We start from the raw sequence: 17956 nt of genomic DNA, 5'->3' as shown, positions 1-17956 counted from the left end.
CCAATGTGTAAAAGGATTTCCCTCCATCAGCCAAACCAAGAATGGAGGTTTTACATACATGCTGGGTGGCTGCCGGGTTAATTGAACAAGCTAATGGTAAATGGTAAATGGTAAATGAGAGTGACAGAGTGACAATAGGTGTAAGTGAGGGACCTGGAAATGGCTGGTTGTAACTTATCAAGGAAGTGAGGACAGGAGCCACTGAATGAGTTTTGTTTGGTGGAAAACAGCAGCAGCATGAAAAGTACTTTGCTGCAGCAAACTCCCAGGGAGCCTGTTAAGCTATTCATGCTGTGCATGGTTTGAAAGGCAAACACAACCTCGAAGCTCTATAAACAAGTCCCAGTCAAAAGGCAGAGGCATAAGCACTTTCTGGTCCAACTGTAGATGTCTACACAATCACTCAGCCTCCAAATGAAGGCTAAACTGAACATGCTCTGTATGTAATTCTCCAAGGTTAATTCTTCCTGATAAATGATCAGATGCAGTCAGTAAATACAGCTGTTGGAGCCCTTTGTTAATCCTGACACATGCAGTGACTGCTGACTGGATCAATAACATGTGCTTTTACGGTTGTCATGGAAAGCAGGTCAAAGTGGAGGTTAGCTCGTATCACGTGTGGGTGGTTATTAGCATTTAACATTCACAAAGGGCTTTAGAACATCATGCCTGCATGACATCCAAGCATTAGCTCACTGAAACAGCTCAGGAGGTAAATATTAGTCAACACACAGGCACATTAACCATGCAACTAGCAGCTAATTACAATAGCAGATAATTAGCACCAAAATGAACCTAGTTTTGTGCAAGGCGAGAGATTATTTTGGTGACAAAGTACAAGGAAGGACAGCTGTTTTGCTTGCTAGCGAGGCATTAGCATTAAACATAACATTACAACATACCAGTGGGAGTGGAGCTGGCTATTTTTGGCTTTATTTTTGGGGTATGGGGCATCTGCAAAGCATTAGGGCACAAAGGAGGAGCAGGGGAGGGCAAAACTTAGAGTGAGGGTGGGAGGATGCGGAGGGAGAGAAGAAACACAGGGTCCTGACTCTATCCAGTGACCCGAGTCCCTGAGGCTGAAATCAAATCCTGGAGGGCTGAGCAACCAGCTCCAGCTGCCAGCTCTTTTCCTACGACTCAGGTATGGAGAGGAGTGAAAGGGGGTGAAAGGCGACAGGAAGGATGAATACTACAGTGGTCTAGAAAAGGGTCTTTGTGGAATCTCAAGGCCATTCTTTCTGCACTGGTCCTATGACAGCTGGTTTTAGCAGAGGAGATACCAAGATTTTACAGTTTTTCCAGTCTGAAGAACAAACAGGTGACAGTCTTGTAGTGATTTGCTATTAGTGAAGATGTTCTTTTGATAGCAGTTTTTGGAAAGTATGCCCTCAAACAGCAACTAGACATCTAGAAGTGTGTGTGCATAAATAGTAAAGACAGGTACGTGCATCCTGAACAAACAGATGGGTGAGCTGCATACATAAGAACACACACATACACACTCGTGCACATTTTTCGTCACACTTTTCATCACATACTGACATTTCGTCACACTGCACTCACTGCTCCATGAAGAAGGAGCCCTTCCATGCTCGTCATATCAGTTCCAGAGTTTGGAGCTCTTGACATTGATTGTCAAGCCAAAACAGAGGCGGGTGAGGATCGTGAGGCTCGCCATGTGGTGCAAGGGTCACGCAGGTCAGCTGAGTGGTCAGCTGACTACAGAAGTGTGAGGCAAGAAACTAAACTATTTCCTCATCAATGTCAATTCCTGAAATTCACACAATTACACTCATGAAAATGAGCAAACCATGCCTTTTGTTTTTCATACTGTCTGAGTGCTGCGGGTCGAGGATTATGTTGGCTTTTAAGGGTGAACAAAATGAGGTTGTTAGCTGTATTAATCCTCTTAAAGAACATCACTTTTTCGATACGACAGTTGAGTTTCTATCCGCAGTCATAGTTTAGTTTAACTCCATCCCTCTTTTAATTGCTTAGATTTTCATTTAAAGGTGGGAAAACTCAATTTGTTGCAGAAAGAAATCCTCTTGAAATACAAAACCCAAGCAAATGCCAAAGATTTAACAGCATGACATTATGATCTGAATGATTACATTTATTCTTCTCCATGGCTCGTGGTCATTGAGGTTTCAGTTGGAACTGGGCGCTTGAATTCTGTTATGCTTCCTTGCAAGTCCAGTAGTGTTATTAGTATTAGATACAATCATAAACTCTGACTGCACTCTGTATTTAAACTTTCAGTAGCTTAAAATTGTAAAAGAAACTTAACAACTGGTCCATGAAGCCCATGGATTTACTCATTAAGAGTATATGAGTGGGTTGGCAGATAAAGGGCTAATCAATGTGTTTACAAGTATTAGCATAATGGCAGCAAGTTAATGACTCTCAATGGCCCCCTGCTATGCTAACCTGCAAGACCAGTAAATAAACACTTCCCGAGATAATCATCCTTCTCCCTCCCTCACTTTATCCCTGAGCGTCACCAAATCCAGACCTCAAACCAAACCTTTCTACCGACAGGTCCAGCTAATCTTAGTCCCTCAAGGGCCCCGAATTACCCTCAGCCGTCCCCTCTCTTCGCCCTCATGGCTATGACAAGGTTAAAGCCCAATGTGGGCATTAACACTCCAGATGGGGTTCAACAAATCAATTAACCTCAATGCTCACAAGTGCGGCCATAGACACAGAGACACACAGTTTGCAGATATGGAAACGAATTGGGAGCAAATAAATACACGCAAGTTATTCTTTCATAACTACATGGTTTCTGCATAGGCAGACTTGTTCACACATGCAGTCGGTGTGTTGCCTACAGCCATCCTAAATCTTGAGCTGTATGTGGACCATCTGCACAGACATGACATAATTTATATCTCATGGACCCTCACAGCAATGTGGATACATTAGCATAATATGAACTTACTACAGTCATGATCCAAATGATTGTGTTTATAGTAATGACTTTTTAGAGTAAATAAAAACCAAATTAAGATGTGGAGTACAAACAACATCTAGAGATAGGGCTGATAGGTGGTGGTTGTAAAAGGTTAAAGTGAGATTTTGTATATTTAGCTGTGCAGATTGAGGATACAAGGACATGGTAAAACATAGCATACAGTAGCACAAGTACCGACATCAAGCAAAACTGGCTCAATAATAAGTTACACAGCAATGTTGCTGTAAAGTCTGCTAATATTAGCTAACCTTAGCCACGATATGCTACTGGTCATACCAGACCAAGTAAGGCCACAGCAGCAAAACCATCTCATCGAGCAAGGGGGCATTTTTGTGTTTATGGATTCAACCTTTCATTTGTACAAAGAATTCAGTTATTTTTTCTTTAGATAGAAGTTACATAGTCTCCTCTGAAATAAAAGCTTCTTGTCAATATCATTGAAAGAGCTGGAAACACTTATGCCCCAATACTCCACCCTCACCCAGCCAACACATTATCACCCACTTATTCCTAATTACCCCAAAAACACCAAATCTGCCTTCACCCCGTCAAACCCAGCTACTTAGGCGATCCCCTGTCGAGAGCCCAAAAGCTGACCAATCACACGAGTTCATGACTTATCCCGGTAATAATCTGATAATCTTGCAGCATCTCTCTGCTCGAGGCACAAGCCAAGGTCGATCCCCATTGTTATTCATGAGGAGGGTTGTGAGGGGGCATGATGAATGATGATAACATCACCCATGTCTCACACTAGCCTATGGGGGAAGTGGCCAATATTTTCTTCATGGCTGAAATGCGGTATGCGCATATTAATAGAGAAATTTGTCAACATTATGGTCTGCAGAGGACAGATAATGCCATTTAGGCTGATAGTTATATGATTGCCATACCAGGCGCCCAGACAGATAAAACAAATCACAGCCCACGTCCCATGCAAATTGACTTGATAAAAATTCAAGGGGGGGGGGGGGGGGGGGGGGGGGGGGTGTTAAGAAGGAGAAGAAAAAATAGCCATGTCTCACATACAGTTAGAGGAAAGTGGGTGGGGGTGAGGGGTGTCTAGGAAGCATTGGAGAGGCGAGAAATTCCATCCAGTGGAAATAGATCTCACACAGGAAGAGCGGGGGGGCAAAATGGACATGAACACAAAAAGAAAGAGAGAAAAAAGCTCAGGGAAATGCTTGAGAAGCTGGCCAGACACAGTGGATACATTTATAGAGGAAGGGAAGCCCTGGGGAGGTCTGTCAGTGGACAAGAGACCAGACCAGCGCCTGACCTGGATACAACAGTTGGGGGTGCAGAGAACTCCCTTTGTAGCTGTTTGTATTGTGAAGTACACCACCATGTGGACACTTGGTGGAGAGTAGAATAAGAGATTACGCAGCTTGATGGAAAGCTGGGATTTCTTACTTTGCTGTAAGGAATTTGATGCAAATGCAATGCATTATGGTTCCCAGTCTTATCTGCTTCCTTCTATCCTTCTGTCCCTTCGGGCAGGCTGCCACCTACCCATTAAGTACAGCAAGCTAATCTAACATTACAGGCCGAAATACACTACCAGTCAAAGTTCGCTGTCTCGATTCGTTTCATGAGTCATGTCGGCATTACTCCACCTAACAGTTTTAAGCTGTGCACTTTACCATGCTGGTACAGTCATTTGGATATAAATGACTCAGATGTTGGAGAAATGGAGCTGTGGGCAGGTGCAGATGAGACAGAGCTGCTGCACAAAAAGATGTCATGTGGGCACAGACTGGCTTCAGTTGACACAATACAGGAGAAAACTACGGTAAATACAAATAATGTCACAAATAGTGAGTATTACTGCTTCACTGGGAGTGCTCAGTGTGGCGAGTGAGGCAGGGCTGTATGGACAGTCTGCACTCTGTGAGTCAGGTCAGCAGTAAGCCATGACTATAACAATGAATGTTCAGTATGAGCTACAGCTTGTCTGAAAGTAAATGCTCCAGCTCCTCGTGAGTTCCTGAGTTGTGTTTCCCAGCGGCTGAATACAGGATATAGGGACAGAGAAGTTGTAACTGTCAAGTATGGAGCAGTAAAGGAGTCTCCCCTCTGCTTTCGTCTGTCCGGAGGATGAAGCAGGTTGTCTGTTACAAAAGCTATCACTTATTAAGCCTTACCGAACTAAATGTGACAAATGTGATACTGATTTTAGGTGATTATTGGCCAACCCACAGACTCTTTACTCAGCTACAGTGAAAGGACAGTAACACAAAAGAGACACAAAGAGATAAAACTACACAGTATTTCCAAAGAAAGACATTATGATTAGAGAGAAATCCAACAAATAAACAGACCAGATTTCCTGATATTCATCCCCTTACCCCCTAGACTGTATGCATTTAAGTGTGTATATTCAAGTGTGTAAAATGTCTCCAACTGTGTAAATGTGTTCTCCCAAAGCTTGTGTTTTGGCACATAAAAATATCATAAAAGTTGTTATGACAAAGTCTCTCTTTTGATATCAGGCTTTTGCACCACAGGAGATAGATCCATGTTTTTTTGGGTTTGGTCCTGCAGGACATTTCAACACATTTAATAGCAAACAAAAAGACCAGCGATCCAGCTGAAGGTCCATTCAAAATACATTAAACATCAAGCGTGCCTGGCTTCAAAAGAGGAGCCACTGATTGCACAAGAGTGACATCAGCTTGGAGTCTCACGTTCCACTGAGCTGCAGTGCTTTGCTCCACAGACAGGGGTCAGTGTCTCTCAAACACAGGCAGAGGGGAGAGGAAACTGTGGCTGATGGTGGGGTCTGCTCAGGTCTGAGTGCTTTCTGAGCTTTGATTGATGGGATTGATTCGTGTGCAGTGCTGCAAGGCACATGGCTCCTATTCCTAATCAGATCATAGTCAGAAAACTCAATCTTACACAGCAGAGTGGGAGAAGCCCTGGCTATTGTCAAAGCATAACTCCTCTCACAAGATTTTATGGAGGGAGTATAAAAAACAAGACGTCACAGTTTGATCCAGTCATAAAAATGGCGCTGAGGTCAGACTATAAACCTTGCTTTAACCTAAATGCCAATATATTGCATCCGCTGCCTCATGTATTGATCGTTGTTAAATCTCATGTCACTTGTTAGAGATGTCAGGAGATGGCCGGTGCACCATTGACCTTACAGTACACTCCCCTGGTCCTGACCTCCTCACCGCCCCCCACAGGGATCTCCCCCATCCTCTTCATTTCCTTCCTCCTTTTCCAGGAAGTGATGCAGCAGGCACATTTCAGCACCCTGGTAGCTACAGTTGTCCTGGCCCACTCTCTTCATCACACTCATGTACAGTCTGGCCCTCTCAAGGCTATTACTGTTGCAAGCTGAACCCCACCTTGACAACACCCTGTGAGTAAGTGTGTGAGGAAGAGAGCACGAATGAGTCAGACACCGCATCGGGTGGGTGGGTGGGTGGGTGAATGAGTGCATCCATGTAAGATGGTGGCGAGAGAGAAAATAGAGCCGAGACTGGAGAACACAGACAGCTAAAATAACCTGACAACAACAAACACACTGTACATAACAAGCAACGGTGATTTAATCCTGAAAAAACACACACAACTATCCTCCTGCCACTGTGCCTCTTTGAGTACGAGCCCAAATATTTTGAAATCTCATTGCGTGAGGTGTAAGAAAGCTCTGTTTGGGATCGATAAATTCTCACAGACAAGAGCACATACATGAACACACACAAGACCTCCCATGGACCACACGCTCCACCAACCACTCCTCACCACTCTGACACACTTTAATTGTTTAACCCCGTGGACACCGGAGCAGTGCACAGCTCATGTTGTTCTGTGTGGTCTCCAGTGAGTGCTATTGATCCTAATAGTGAGGGAATGGAGCAGCTTATCCATTAAGGTTGAGTGAGTCTGTCGCCTGTCTCCTGCTCACAGCAGACAAGTGGAACGGACTGATGACTGGGAGGAGAAAGGAAGAGGTGGGAGCCTGGGAGGGGAGGACAAGATAGGGAGGGATGCTTCATACCTCCTGGACAATGGAGGAGAGAGGATGAGTACAAGATGAGAGGAGAAGGGAAATAAGTGAGGAAAGAAAAAGGGGAAAAACTGAAGGAGGCAATGGAAGAGGAGATGATGCAAGTCAGTAAGTTTACTTAAATAGAACCTTTCAGGATGAGAACATCACAATAAAAACAAGGCAAAAAATGTAATATACAAATAAATAAAACATATATAAAGGCTTGTCTAGACAGACAGTTCTTGACCTGCTTTTAAAAGGTGACTCCACAGATTTTAGGTCTAAAGGGAGAGAGTTCCAGGTTTCAGAGATTTCTGAGTTTAGGAGCCACAACCTCAAAAGCACAGTATGCTCTAGCTTCAAGCCTGGAGTGAGGAAGAACCAGCACAGCCTGATGAGAGGACCTTAGAGACATGCTGGAAACACAGAGCTGCAATAAATCTCTAATGTGAGTAGGTGTCTGACCATGCAGAGACACTGTGTAAAGCATAAATAAAACATAACTGATAACTTGCAAATCATTTTTGGCATTGACAGTTGAAAACAAACAAATTGAATTCTGAATGTGAAAAAAAAGTGTGTTCTCTGACACATTTTGCTGTCATTTATAGTCAAGCTAGCTTCTCATGGGTGTTTGACCGCTGGCAGGACTCACCTCAATAGTTACAAGTACACACACATAACCACTACTTGCCTAACCCTAACCTTAGTCCCCACAATGTCCAGACTACATGGCCACACACTCTCTCTCTCACACACTCACACACACACACACAAACACACACGTACACACGCGCACACACACACACACACACACACACACACACACACACACACACACACACACACACACACACACACACACACACACACACACACACACACACACACACACACACACACACACACACACACCACAGTGGAGACAGTGAACCATGTGAAGTGAAGATAATGTTTAGAAAAGCGACACTTCTACCCACTTTTTCAGGAGTTGTTTAACACAACCACAGCATGCTCATTAAGTTAATAGTGAATTGTTATGAACAAACTAAAATGAAAGCACTGTATGCAGCCACACATCTTAAAATTTGACAAATTCCTGTAAACAGTGTGCTACTGGCTGAGACGGCAGACAGAAGCACACAGTGCGATCACTTCAGGACTTCATCACTGAGAATGTTGGGTTCACTTTTTTCTTGGTAATATACAAGCATAATGAGAAAAACTACAACTTGTGGGTTTTTTAATAAATATTGTACTGATAATAGGCTAAAATTATGTCAAAATGCATTGTTTTTAGTCAAATAACCCCATGACCGTTCAGAAACCTAGGGACAATTCTGGAAGAGTGAATAATGAAGCACAACAGTCAAGATGAGACAAATAAGAATGTGACTAATCATCTCCATCTCAGCTTGAGACACAACGGGCCTGAGTTTTGCAATGTTTGCCAGCTGGAAAAACCAGGAACAAATCAAACATGTTGGTCAAGAGTTAGTGCCTGGTTCATAGTAACAACCAGATTTCACAAGGAGGATTTAACAGAGGAGGATGGAAAACCAAGACTGCCAGCCCTCTCCATTAACTCAGGGAGAGGGCTGGCAGTGTTAAGCTAGCTAGCTAGCTAGCTAGCTAGCTAGCTAGCTAGGAAATTAGCCACCCAAATAGGAAGAGTTTCAAATGTTTTTTCTAAATTTTGAGGCCTATATTAGATGTATAATTGAATATCATCTTTGCCTTTAAAGTGACACATTATCTATCAAAGGGGAAGCACACTTAAGGCAAACCAAATGGGACCCAGGACAGAACCTTGGGGCACACCACAATACAGAGTTTCCGATGAGGACACTCCTATAAGAGGGGTAGGAGGAGAACCACTCCAGTCTGTTGATTAAGATACTGAGTCTACAGTGTCAAGATATTTTTTGAGAATCCAAGAAGACCTGTGTCTGTTGAGTGTGGAAGCAACAACTTTAACTATTTGTTGCTAAGCAGCATAGTAGGTTTACACGGGAATGAAGAACTGTTCAAACTGCAGGAAACACAAACAAGTCATCCAAAGTTCATTACTTTCTCATGGAGTTGTGAAATCAGGCACAGTAGGCGGTAGCAGACTTTTTACACCTATTAGCAGTTTTTCACATATTCTTATTCTGCTTTCAAGAACTACTGTTCAGAGTGGATGAGAATTTGATGTCATTCAGCTGCTTTTCAATTAGCACTTGCCAGCAAATTGTGTCAACTCATCAAAAATGATTGCCATTATGCAGAACAACAGGAAAAGCTGGGAAGGAGACATATGATTTTGCTTATCTACTACCACTACTTCTGACCTCACCTACTTCTGCATTACATATTTGAACAACACATTCATGATCATTTTGTTTATGTTTGTAAATGAAATACAATAATGTAAAGAAACTGAGGCTGAGGGTTCCTGTAAACAACTATCACTGTTAGGCATTAGCTAAAGTACATTGACTGTATTAATTTAAATGTACTTTCAGTTGTATTGTGTGAGAAAACAGGGCTGAAAAGACTGGGGTTGTGTTCTGAATTTGCCAGTTTCTGGGTCCCTGGTTGATAAAGCATCCACATTCATAATCTCAGAGACTAAGAGGCACTTCTTTATTAGCAAAGTGCAAAACAAGCAGGCATCTGGTTTTAAGCCAGTGCTTGACAATTGCTTTCACCGCTTTAAATGACAGACATCACAGATTATGTCAGTTGCAGCTAATTAAGGCTGTCACTGCAAGCTGGTGTGTGCTCTCAGCCAAAGGCCATTTGGAGGTAAAAGAAGCATCACTCACTGGGTCGTTCGACACGGCCAAAAGAGTGATAAGTGTTCTATAGTGAAACGATGTAGCTGTGTTACATCAGCATCAGGAGTCAGAATCGGCCAGTTAAACTTTCATATCAGAGCAATAATTTAATATTATTTAATCGGCGGCTTGCAATCAGGACCTCCAGTATTGGCATCAAGTGGCTCATGAAAATGAGGTATGCAAAGGTAAGTAGGCTACTACAGAAACATATTTCATTAACAGTTCTTACCTTTTGCAGCTTTTTCCATTTTCAGGTTGTCAACATTTATTAGGCAACAACTCAAACGTTTCTGTCTTCTCAGCCAATGAAAAATACAACAAACTCCAGTTCTAATAAGGATTAGTATCGACAGCTGATTATCATCTAAGCCCAATTAAGATTTGAAGTTGAAAATACATTATCATGGTGTTCCTGCGGCACACAAAGCTCTGCATAAAGTCACACATGAAGACATAAAGATCAAACAGAGGAGATGTATAGTAAGAAGTTAATATCAGATCATGAATATACATGAGCTTGACAGACACTCAACCACACACACAAGCCATAATGGATTAACTTTATTTTGCAGCACTCCATCCTTCTTATGGTTTCAAATCACTTTTCTTCCCCTACAAACACACAAACATTAAAAAACCCATACACTACGAACCCACACTCTCCAATCACAACTTTAAATCGATGGCCAATCTCATTCCAGAACACACTCCCCCATGATTCATTTTCATCTAGCAGATGCATTATGAGGAGGGAATGGAGAGAACCCATCCAATTTAGCCCTGACACAAGTCAAGTCATCTAGATCATGATGTCTTACTCACCATGAACTGAGCAGTTTTGTTCTTTTTTCAAACAGACAGCGGGCAGTTCACCCCCCTGAGCATTTCCTTCTTTTATTAAGGCAGCAGGGACACAGAGAGGCATCTGTATGTGATCACATCTTTAGACATCACTCTCCATGAATGTGAACTGCATCTAAACTGAGCACAACAGCAACCCAGGAAGACAATCCATCACTTGCTAGTTTCAAGTGGTGTACCCACAAACATGAGGCACCAGGAACGCAAATGACAGTCAGGGTGCAATTAACAGAGAATATCAAAACTTTCTGATCCTCTTTTGTTTAACCAAGTCAAGTCAGTTTTATTTATATGTCCCATTATCACAAATGTTTGCCTCGAGGGACTTTACAATCTGTACAGCATATGGCACATTTCAGAGGTCTGATCTATTTCTATTTCATTTAATTACTTAATTTTTATAGTTTTAACTTTATTTATTTATGTATCTATTTATTTATTTTGCTTTTCCATGTAATTGATCAAAGTGTGCCTTAAATGTGTGCCACAGTATCACATGAGTCAATTAAGATGTATTGACAATGAATGTAATGGAAACTGTGCTGTGAGGCTGGATGTTTCTTCTTCTTCTCCTGCTTCTTTTCAAATCTAAAACATACAACAGGGCAAGAAATATAGTTCTTACAATTTTCCTTCAAAGCCAGTCTTGGCCAGTAAAGAAAAAATTACATGAGCATCAGGGATGAAAATTTGCTTTTAATCCTAAGAAGTGTTTGTCTCTAGCACCTCAGGGTCCACAAGCTGTGAGTGGTTCAACGCATAGTGCAACATGTCATTCAGCCATGTCTGAATGTTGTGGAATACATGCAGAGCCATTTAAAGCTTTCCTCATTCTTTTACATAGGGCAATTTAAATCTTTAATTGTATCACACTTTGCTTCTAGGTGCTCCTGTTTTACTTGATTAATGGTTTTTGCATTTTTACTGTTTTTATTCATTGTTGTTGCTTTTATTTATCTTATTTTATTTCAAATTGGTTCTTTTTTATGGCTTTTATTGCTTTTTCTTCTTAGGCACTTTTAGGTAAGTTTTATGTAATTTTCTCTTTGGCTTTTTCCATGTCTAAGTGCTTTTGTTTTTATTGTTTTACTTGGCTACGTTGTAAATGAGGTCTCTACCTCAATGTATTTCCAAGTTAAAATAAAGGTTGAATGAATGAATGAATGAATGAATGAGTTCCATTAACAGTATTCTCAGGTACTTTCTGCTTTATATGCACTGTCTGACATCCCTCTTATTTAGCTTCAACTTGTGACTATCAGTCTTTGGATATGATTTTTGAGACTGATCCTCCTGACATGTTAAATGTGTTATCTTTTGACCTGATGCGCTTCCTATTCAGACACAGTTTGTTTGTTCTTTTAGGAGCTCTGTTACTTGTTTCATATTGCTGTGAAAACTCATGTGCATTGCCAAAGCTGTTACTTTTGCACTCAACCTAATATGACCCAATTTTGTTGCAGAAAATCAAATTCAGATCCTTACCTTGAGAAAAAGTAGCAGTATGTTCATAAATGTATGTCGACATTGTCAGACAATCGAATTTAAGTATCAAAAGTAAAATTCTTAGAATGGAACTTTTCAGACTGTGACCTTATGATATTTACCTTAATACTGTATTATCATTGCTGCATTACTGGGTAAATAGAATCTTTAAACAGAAACTTGTCAAGGTGGAGATTAACTCCAGAAAACAACTATAAAAAAAAAATTTTTTTTAAAAATCTGCCCTGTATTTCACTTCTAAAATCTTAGAAAACATTGTTTGCAACTAGCTTTAAGCATTTGTAGAAAAAAAATTTACTTACTAGCTAAATTCCTCTCTTTAGAGTCATGAATGACACCATGCTGCTAAGTTGCAGTAGTTCTGTATTTTAGTGCTGCTTAAATCAAGCACTGATTGTTGGAGGTCGAGGGTTTGGATGCCTGGTATAGCACTTGAAAGGTTTTCCTCCTATTTATCTGACCGCAAGTTCTTTGTATTGTTTGCTTACAAAGTATCTGCTGGTGCCGCTCTGACCTGTGGAGTTCCTCAAGGGTCAATCCTTGGACCTCTCTTTTTTTCTCCCTCTACATGCTTCCTTTGGTGCAGTTTGAGTGTCTCTTGTCTAATCAGGACCCCAGTAGGCCATATGGTGAACTTAATTTATGGTATCCTGATCTTCGTGAATTTCTATGAAATGCAACTCCTGTGTAGTTTAAGTGGGGGAAAATTAAATATCTAAAAAATTAGTCTGCGCTACACTGTGTGTATAATACATGGGGGTTAACACACAGCGTGGTGGGCAGTGTGTATGTATGGTTACAATTCCTATAACTCCTGACAGGACAATTGATGCCATTTCTTTATGCACCAAAATAGACCAGAATATAGAGGAGAGAGAAAGTGAGTGGGAGAAAGAAGAGAGAGAGTAATGCTCATAGAGAAAAAGTACAAAAAGGACTGAGAGAGATGAAGGGCATAAGTCAAATGAGAGGCAGGATGAGAGACAGGGAGACAGTAAAAGAGAGATGAGAACAAGGGTAAGATGGAGAGCTGCATGAACTGAGAGGAAACAAAAGCTGTTGATCAAAGAATGATTGCGCTGCGTTGGTGTTTGTAACCTTGAGCTGTCACGTCAATTAAACATACTTGAATTTATGAAGCCAAGTTAGATACAAAGAATAACAGGAGAGAGGAAGACGTGAAGAGATACCCTATTACTCTGCTGGAAAACACTGGCAGAGGTCACTAAATCCTGCCTGCTTCACTTCTTTTCTCTCATCCAAGAGAGAGGAGGGCAGAGGAGAGGAGAGGGGGGAAGAGGAGAGGAGAGTATAATACTGAGAAAAGTAATTAAAACACCAAAAAAGACATAGCCTGGGTTTAACAAGAGTACTCGGTTGCAGTGCCTCGGGTGCAGCTGTCTCGGCACATAGAGGAACACATTACAAATGAATAGTGCAACACTGGCATTTGAGGTTTGGAGAGGAGAGTGTGTTCTCTAATTAAAAACTACCCAAAGGGGCTATCTCCTGCTATGAAACAAGTCATTCTCCTCCTCCCACTCTCACATCCATCAACTCTCTGTACCCCCCCCCCCCCCCCCTTCTGCCTGGCCTGGTAGGAGGTTTTAACGAACTCAAAGAGAAAGAGCTGATTTGGGAATAGACTAGAAAGTGGGAGCAGACAGAGAGCTAATGAGCTTAGCCTCAGCACAATCATGCCGTATTTTTGAGGCAATGTGTGAAACAATGACATTCAAAAGATGCTACAGTTCATAACATGATACACAGTGTGTCAAGCACGTGTGCAACGTGTATCAACAACATCTGAGCTACTGCAAGCACAATGGAAAATCAATGAGGTGATTTAATTCATGGCCAACATCGTGTTTGCACGTTGCGCATGTCATTAGTATGAGCAAGTTTACATACTGTATGCATGCATGTGCATCTGTGTGTGCATTCATCTACGTCTGTATAGACTAATCCAGGTGCCAGGCAAAAGTAAACAAGCCATTATTACTGTTGTGGCATCTCGCTGTAAACCTGTGTAATTATGCTGAAATTTATGCAATGAATTTGAATATTTAGCTGTTTTTGTGAAGCTTTTGCCAAAGAGATCTTGTACAACCTGCCACATGCTGACACACAGTCATCAAATTGCAGTTGGAATGGTTATATGTCAACATCTAAAAAAAAAATTAGCTTCGCACCCAAAGTTGGTCCAACAACAACTAGGTGTCTTTCATCTGTAAATCACCAAAATGAGCCAATGCTTCTGTGTCCTTTTCAGCTACTTTCAATCCATCTCACAGTCTTTATCAGAGTTTCTACGTGTTTCCTGGTTGTAAAGCCTCTGGGGGGTTAACAGGCCACACATTCACAGTCAGTGGAACTGAATTCAGTTGACTGTAGAGCTGCAGTAATGATGGTGTCACTGCAGAGCCAGACACACAAATCAGATGGTGGATTAGTCTAAACACACAGTACATGTACATGTGTTTGGCTTTGTTTTGTGTATGCACAGTACAGCATGTGATACTCACTCCACTGGGGGGTTGATGTCCTCAGTTTTAGTCTCAAAGAAGCGCAGCACCTCCTCACTCTGAGAAATCTGAGGGGGGAGTCGCACCAGCGCCTGAGGGAGAGAGAGAACGGGCGGTTTAACAGACAATAGACTACGACTGAGATTAGTCACGTAAAGCTGCGCTGATCAATACTTTTGATATTAACAACAGATCAAATGACTGTGTAATTTGAAACAGCTCAAAGTAATAAAGCGACAGAGAATTATCACCAACGCTACAGTTCAGTTTACAGAGCCTTTTTAAGCTAACTGTTTGGATTTTTTAGTCTGAAACTCTGTGTCTAGATGCAGCAGACAACAGTTTTCAGCGTGCCAAAAAGTAAATAAAGTTAACTTCTTGGTGTAGAAAAGCCAGAAGTCAGTGGCCTCCAAAACAGAGCTGATGGGAAAGAGAATACTGAATTTAAATTTGTCAGGTAGCCAAAAACACAACTCCAAATTGACACTCTGTGTCTGCTGAGTTTCCAACAACAGCTTTAAAAGATATGTAAATTTACAGTTTTCTTCTTGGTTTGTGAGGGGTTGTGTTACAAATCTAACAATCCACATATGTTCATTCACAAAGCCACACTACAGTCAAAGAGATGATAACATGTCTGGTTAACCATCTATATTTAATTATCTGGCCAGCTCCCTCCAAAGACATAGCTCATGTACAGCACTGAGGTGCTGGACCGCAACAATATGGGACGACATATGCATATCGTGGGCTTTTGTTGTTTTGTTTGCTGAAACCGTCACAGTTTTTGCTTCCTTCATATTTCACTCATGGGATCCTATATTATAGAAAGAGCCTTGTGGCTGTGATTGAAGAGGCCGTATCTCACTGTGCACCCACCGCTAACTGGACTCAGCATCCCACAATCTCCGGAGAGCAGATCCTTTGAGAACACTGGGTAATTACTCTTCCTCTCTGTTGTTTGCCTCATAAACAGGATGTAGGAAGCAAACAGTGCAGTACACTCCAGTGCAGGGCAAAAAAAGCAGGCTCGCTATAGCAACTGCAAACATTAGAGTGCTTCAGGATATTTGGGTAATGAGGAAGCCTTTGCCTGTGCTGAGCTAAAGATCAGGTTAATTTCAGATATATGTAATTGCTTTTGGTTTTTAAACTTCTTTTGGTCTCAATTACTGAGCTGATACTGTGGCTAACCTCTCCTAAAACAGGCCTGCTCACTAATGGTGTGTATAGAAACAAACATAAGAGCCCAAATTTGATTTAATGCGCCCTCCCTCCACTGCTAATGTGGCTTTGTGCCAAGAGGAAGGAAGGAAGTGGGGAGGGCATGACGGAGGAAAGGATCTGAATCTGGGATGAATAAAAAAACCAATAGGAGAGAGAACAGGAAGTGATAAGGCCAGTCTCTGAATGATGGAAGACTTTCAAGGTTTCTTTCTTCTTTTCGGATGGGGATGCTGATTTGGAAGAGAGGAAGGGAGCAGTTTTTCATAATGCTCTGAAATGAGGGGCTAAGGTCGTTAACCAGGGGGACTTCAAAATAATGGAAGTGCAGTGGAACGACTGAGAAGTTTGATACACAACTAGGTCACCCCGCTTCTCTGACTGTGACACACACGAAAATAAACACCCCTTCAACTGCAGAGCAAAGATCATAACATCTCCCCACAAAGTGTCAGAGCACATTACAGAATCCTCAGATGTCTCAGGATAGCTCAGACACAGATCTTGACTGCAAGGACTCTCTGTAAACTCATGTCTCATGTCCCATGTTTAAGCATGTGAAAGGACAGTATGGGCCGTGACCTTTGACCCCTCACAGGCTGGGGGATAATGTAACTGAAGGATGTTGACAGAAAAGCCTCTTTACCCTGCAGTAGTCGTCGATGAAACGCAGCCGCTTCATGGCCACGTCTCGCACATGACTCCTCCGGAACAGGATTTTGCCTGGAGGGGAGGAAAAGGAGGTGAAGGTGAAGGAAAACAGAGTGAGATGATAGATGGGGAGGAAAAGAGAGAGAAGAGATGTAAATATCTGACACATCCTAAAAATACATCAATTTTCAGCTGATTCTGTTCTGCTGACTGCTTCCTGTAATACCCTTGCTGACCAGGAGATGTCAGTAATGCGCGGTGTTGATTCTTCCTGGCCAAAGCTGTCTCTGTCCCACACTCAAGGCCCCAGCTGTCCCCTATGGATTCCATGACCTCTGCCTGTGACATGGCTTTCCAAATAACAGACTGGATTTATACACAGACGTGGGTCATGCATTTTAGGCCCTCTCTCACCCAATCCAGGGGAAACACGAAAGTCACGCCACCAAGGACCCCGACCCTACAATCAGAATGTATGCACTACATCCTGTTTCTGAAGAGTCAGATGATAAGACTGTCTTGCATAGTCAGTCCTGCAGTTGAGCTGCGCTTATGTGATATGACCAAGACTAAACACAATGATCCCTGTACCGATCCAGCTGGTTATGGATTGACAATCCACAGAAAAAAATGTTAAATAAAATTAAGAAGAAGAAAAAAAAGTACAAGTCTGCCTTAAATGACTGGCTGAAAGTTGATCATTTCAAGTAAATATTCTTTTGTACTCCACTTCCTTTTAAATGAAGACACTGAATGAAGGTGAGATGAGACAAAATTTCCCTGATGGTGACTCCGTCTGCTCAGCTGATGAGAGGTTGATGCCACGCTGCCATAGAACAATGTCGGGTGCCGTTGTATCTGAGTGGTTTTATGATTGCAGTTATGAGTACATCAGCACAGACCCCACACCCAAAACTGGTCTCAGTGCATCCCTGTTTTCAAATAATTTTGTAATTTCAACTCTTTTTAAAATTCTTCAATAGTTATGTGTAGGGATGGGAATCGAGAACCGGTTCTTTTTGAGAACCGGCTCTCAGTAGCTCAATTCCTTGGAATCGTTTGCCTGCCTGATTAACGATTCTGCTTATCGATTCCGCCTGTCTTGCACATGTTATAACGTCACGCACGCTGTATTGTTTAGGTTTAGAACGTAGCCGATATGGCGTCAAGACAGAAATGCTCCAAAGTATGGATATATTTCACACGAAAAAGTTTCCATTTCTTCAAAGGGGTGAAATACCTCCAACATGTTAAAACATTTGTCCGCACAGCATGCAATTCATTTGCAGGAATGTCACGTGTTTGATACGCTACTTAGCGACGCTTGTGAATCTAGCAGCAGAGCAAACACCAGGGCGTCATCTGTTATTAGTGCCGAAGG

The 17956-nt window shown here is 41.9% G+C and overlaps 1 protein-coding gene across 4 annotated transcripts in view; it reads right to left on the bottom strand.

Moving 5' to 3' along the window:
• sh3pxd2aa (SH3 and PX domains 2Aa) overlaps window positions 1-17956 on the bottom strand; it is a 99930-nt gene that overhangs the window by 50826 nt on the left and 31148 nt on the right. For all 4 annotated transcript variants that reach the window (XM_070986709.1, XM_070986720.1, XM_070986731.1 and 1 more), the window contains exons 4-5: window positions 16571-16647; window positions 14701-14792 (exon numbers count right to left, since the gene is read on the bottom strand). In XM_070986709.1, coding sequence (XP_070842810.1) covers window positions 14701-14792; window positions 16571-16647 — 169 coding nt within the window. The remainder of the gene's footprint in view (window positions 1-14700; window positions 14793-16570; window positions 16648-17956) is intronic.

The sequence above is a fragment of the Chaetodon trifascialis genome, chromosome 2, assembly GCF_039877785.1.
Source record: "Chaetodon trifascialis isolate fChaTrf1 chromosome 2, fChaTrf1.hap1, whole genome shotgun sequence".
Taxonomy (NCBI): Eukaryota; Metazoa; Chordata; class Actinopteri; order Chaetodontiformes; family Chaetodontidae; genus Chaetodon; species Chaetodon trifascialis.
This window is presented reverse-complemented; position numbering and strand designations above follow the sequence as displayed.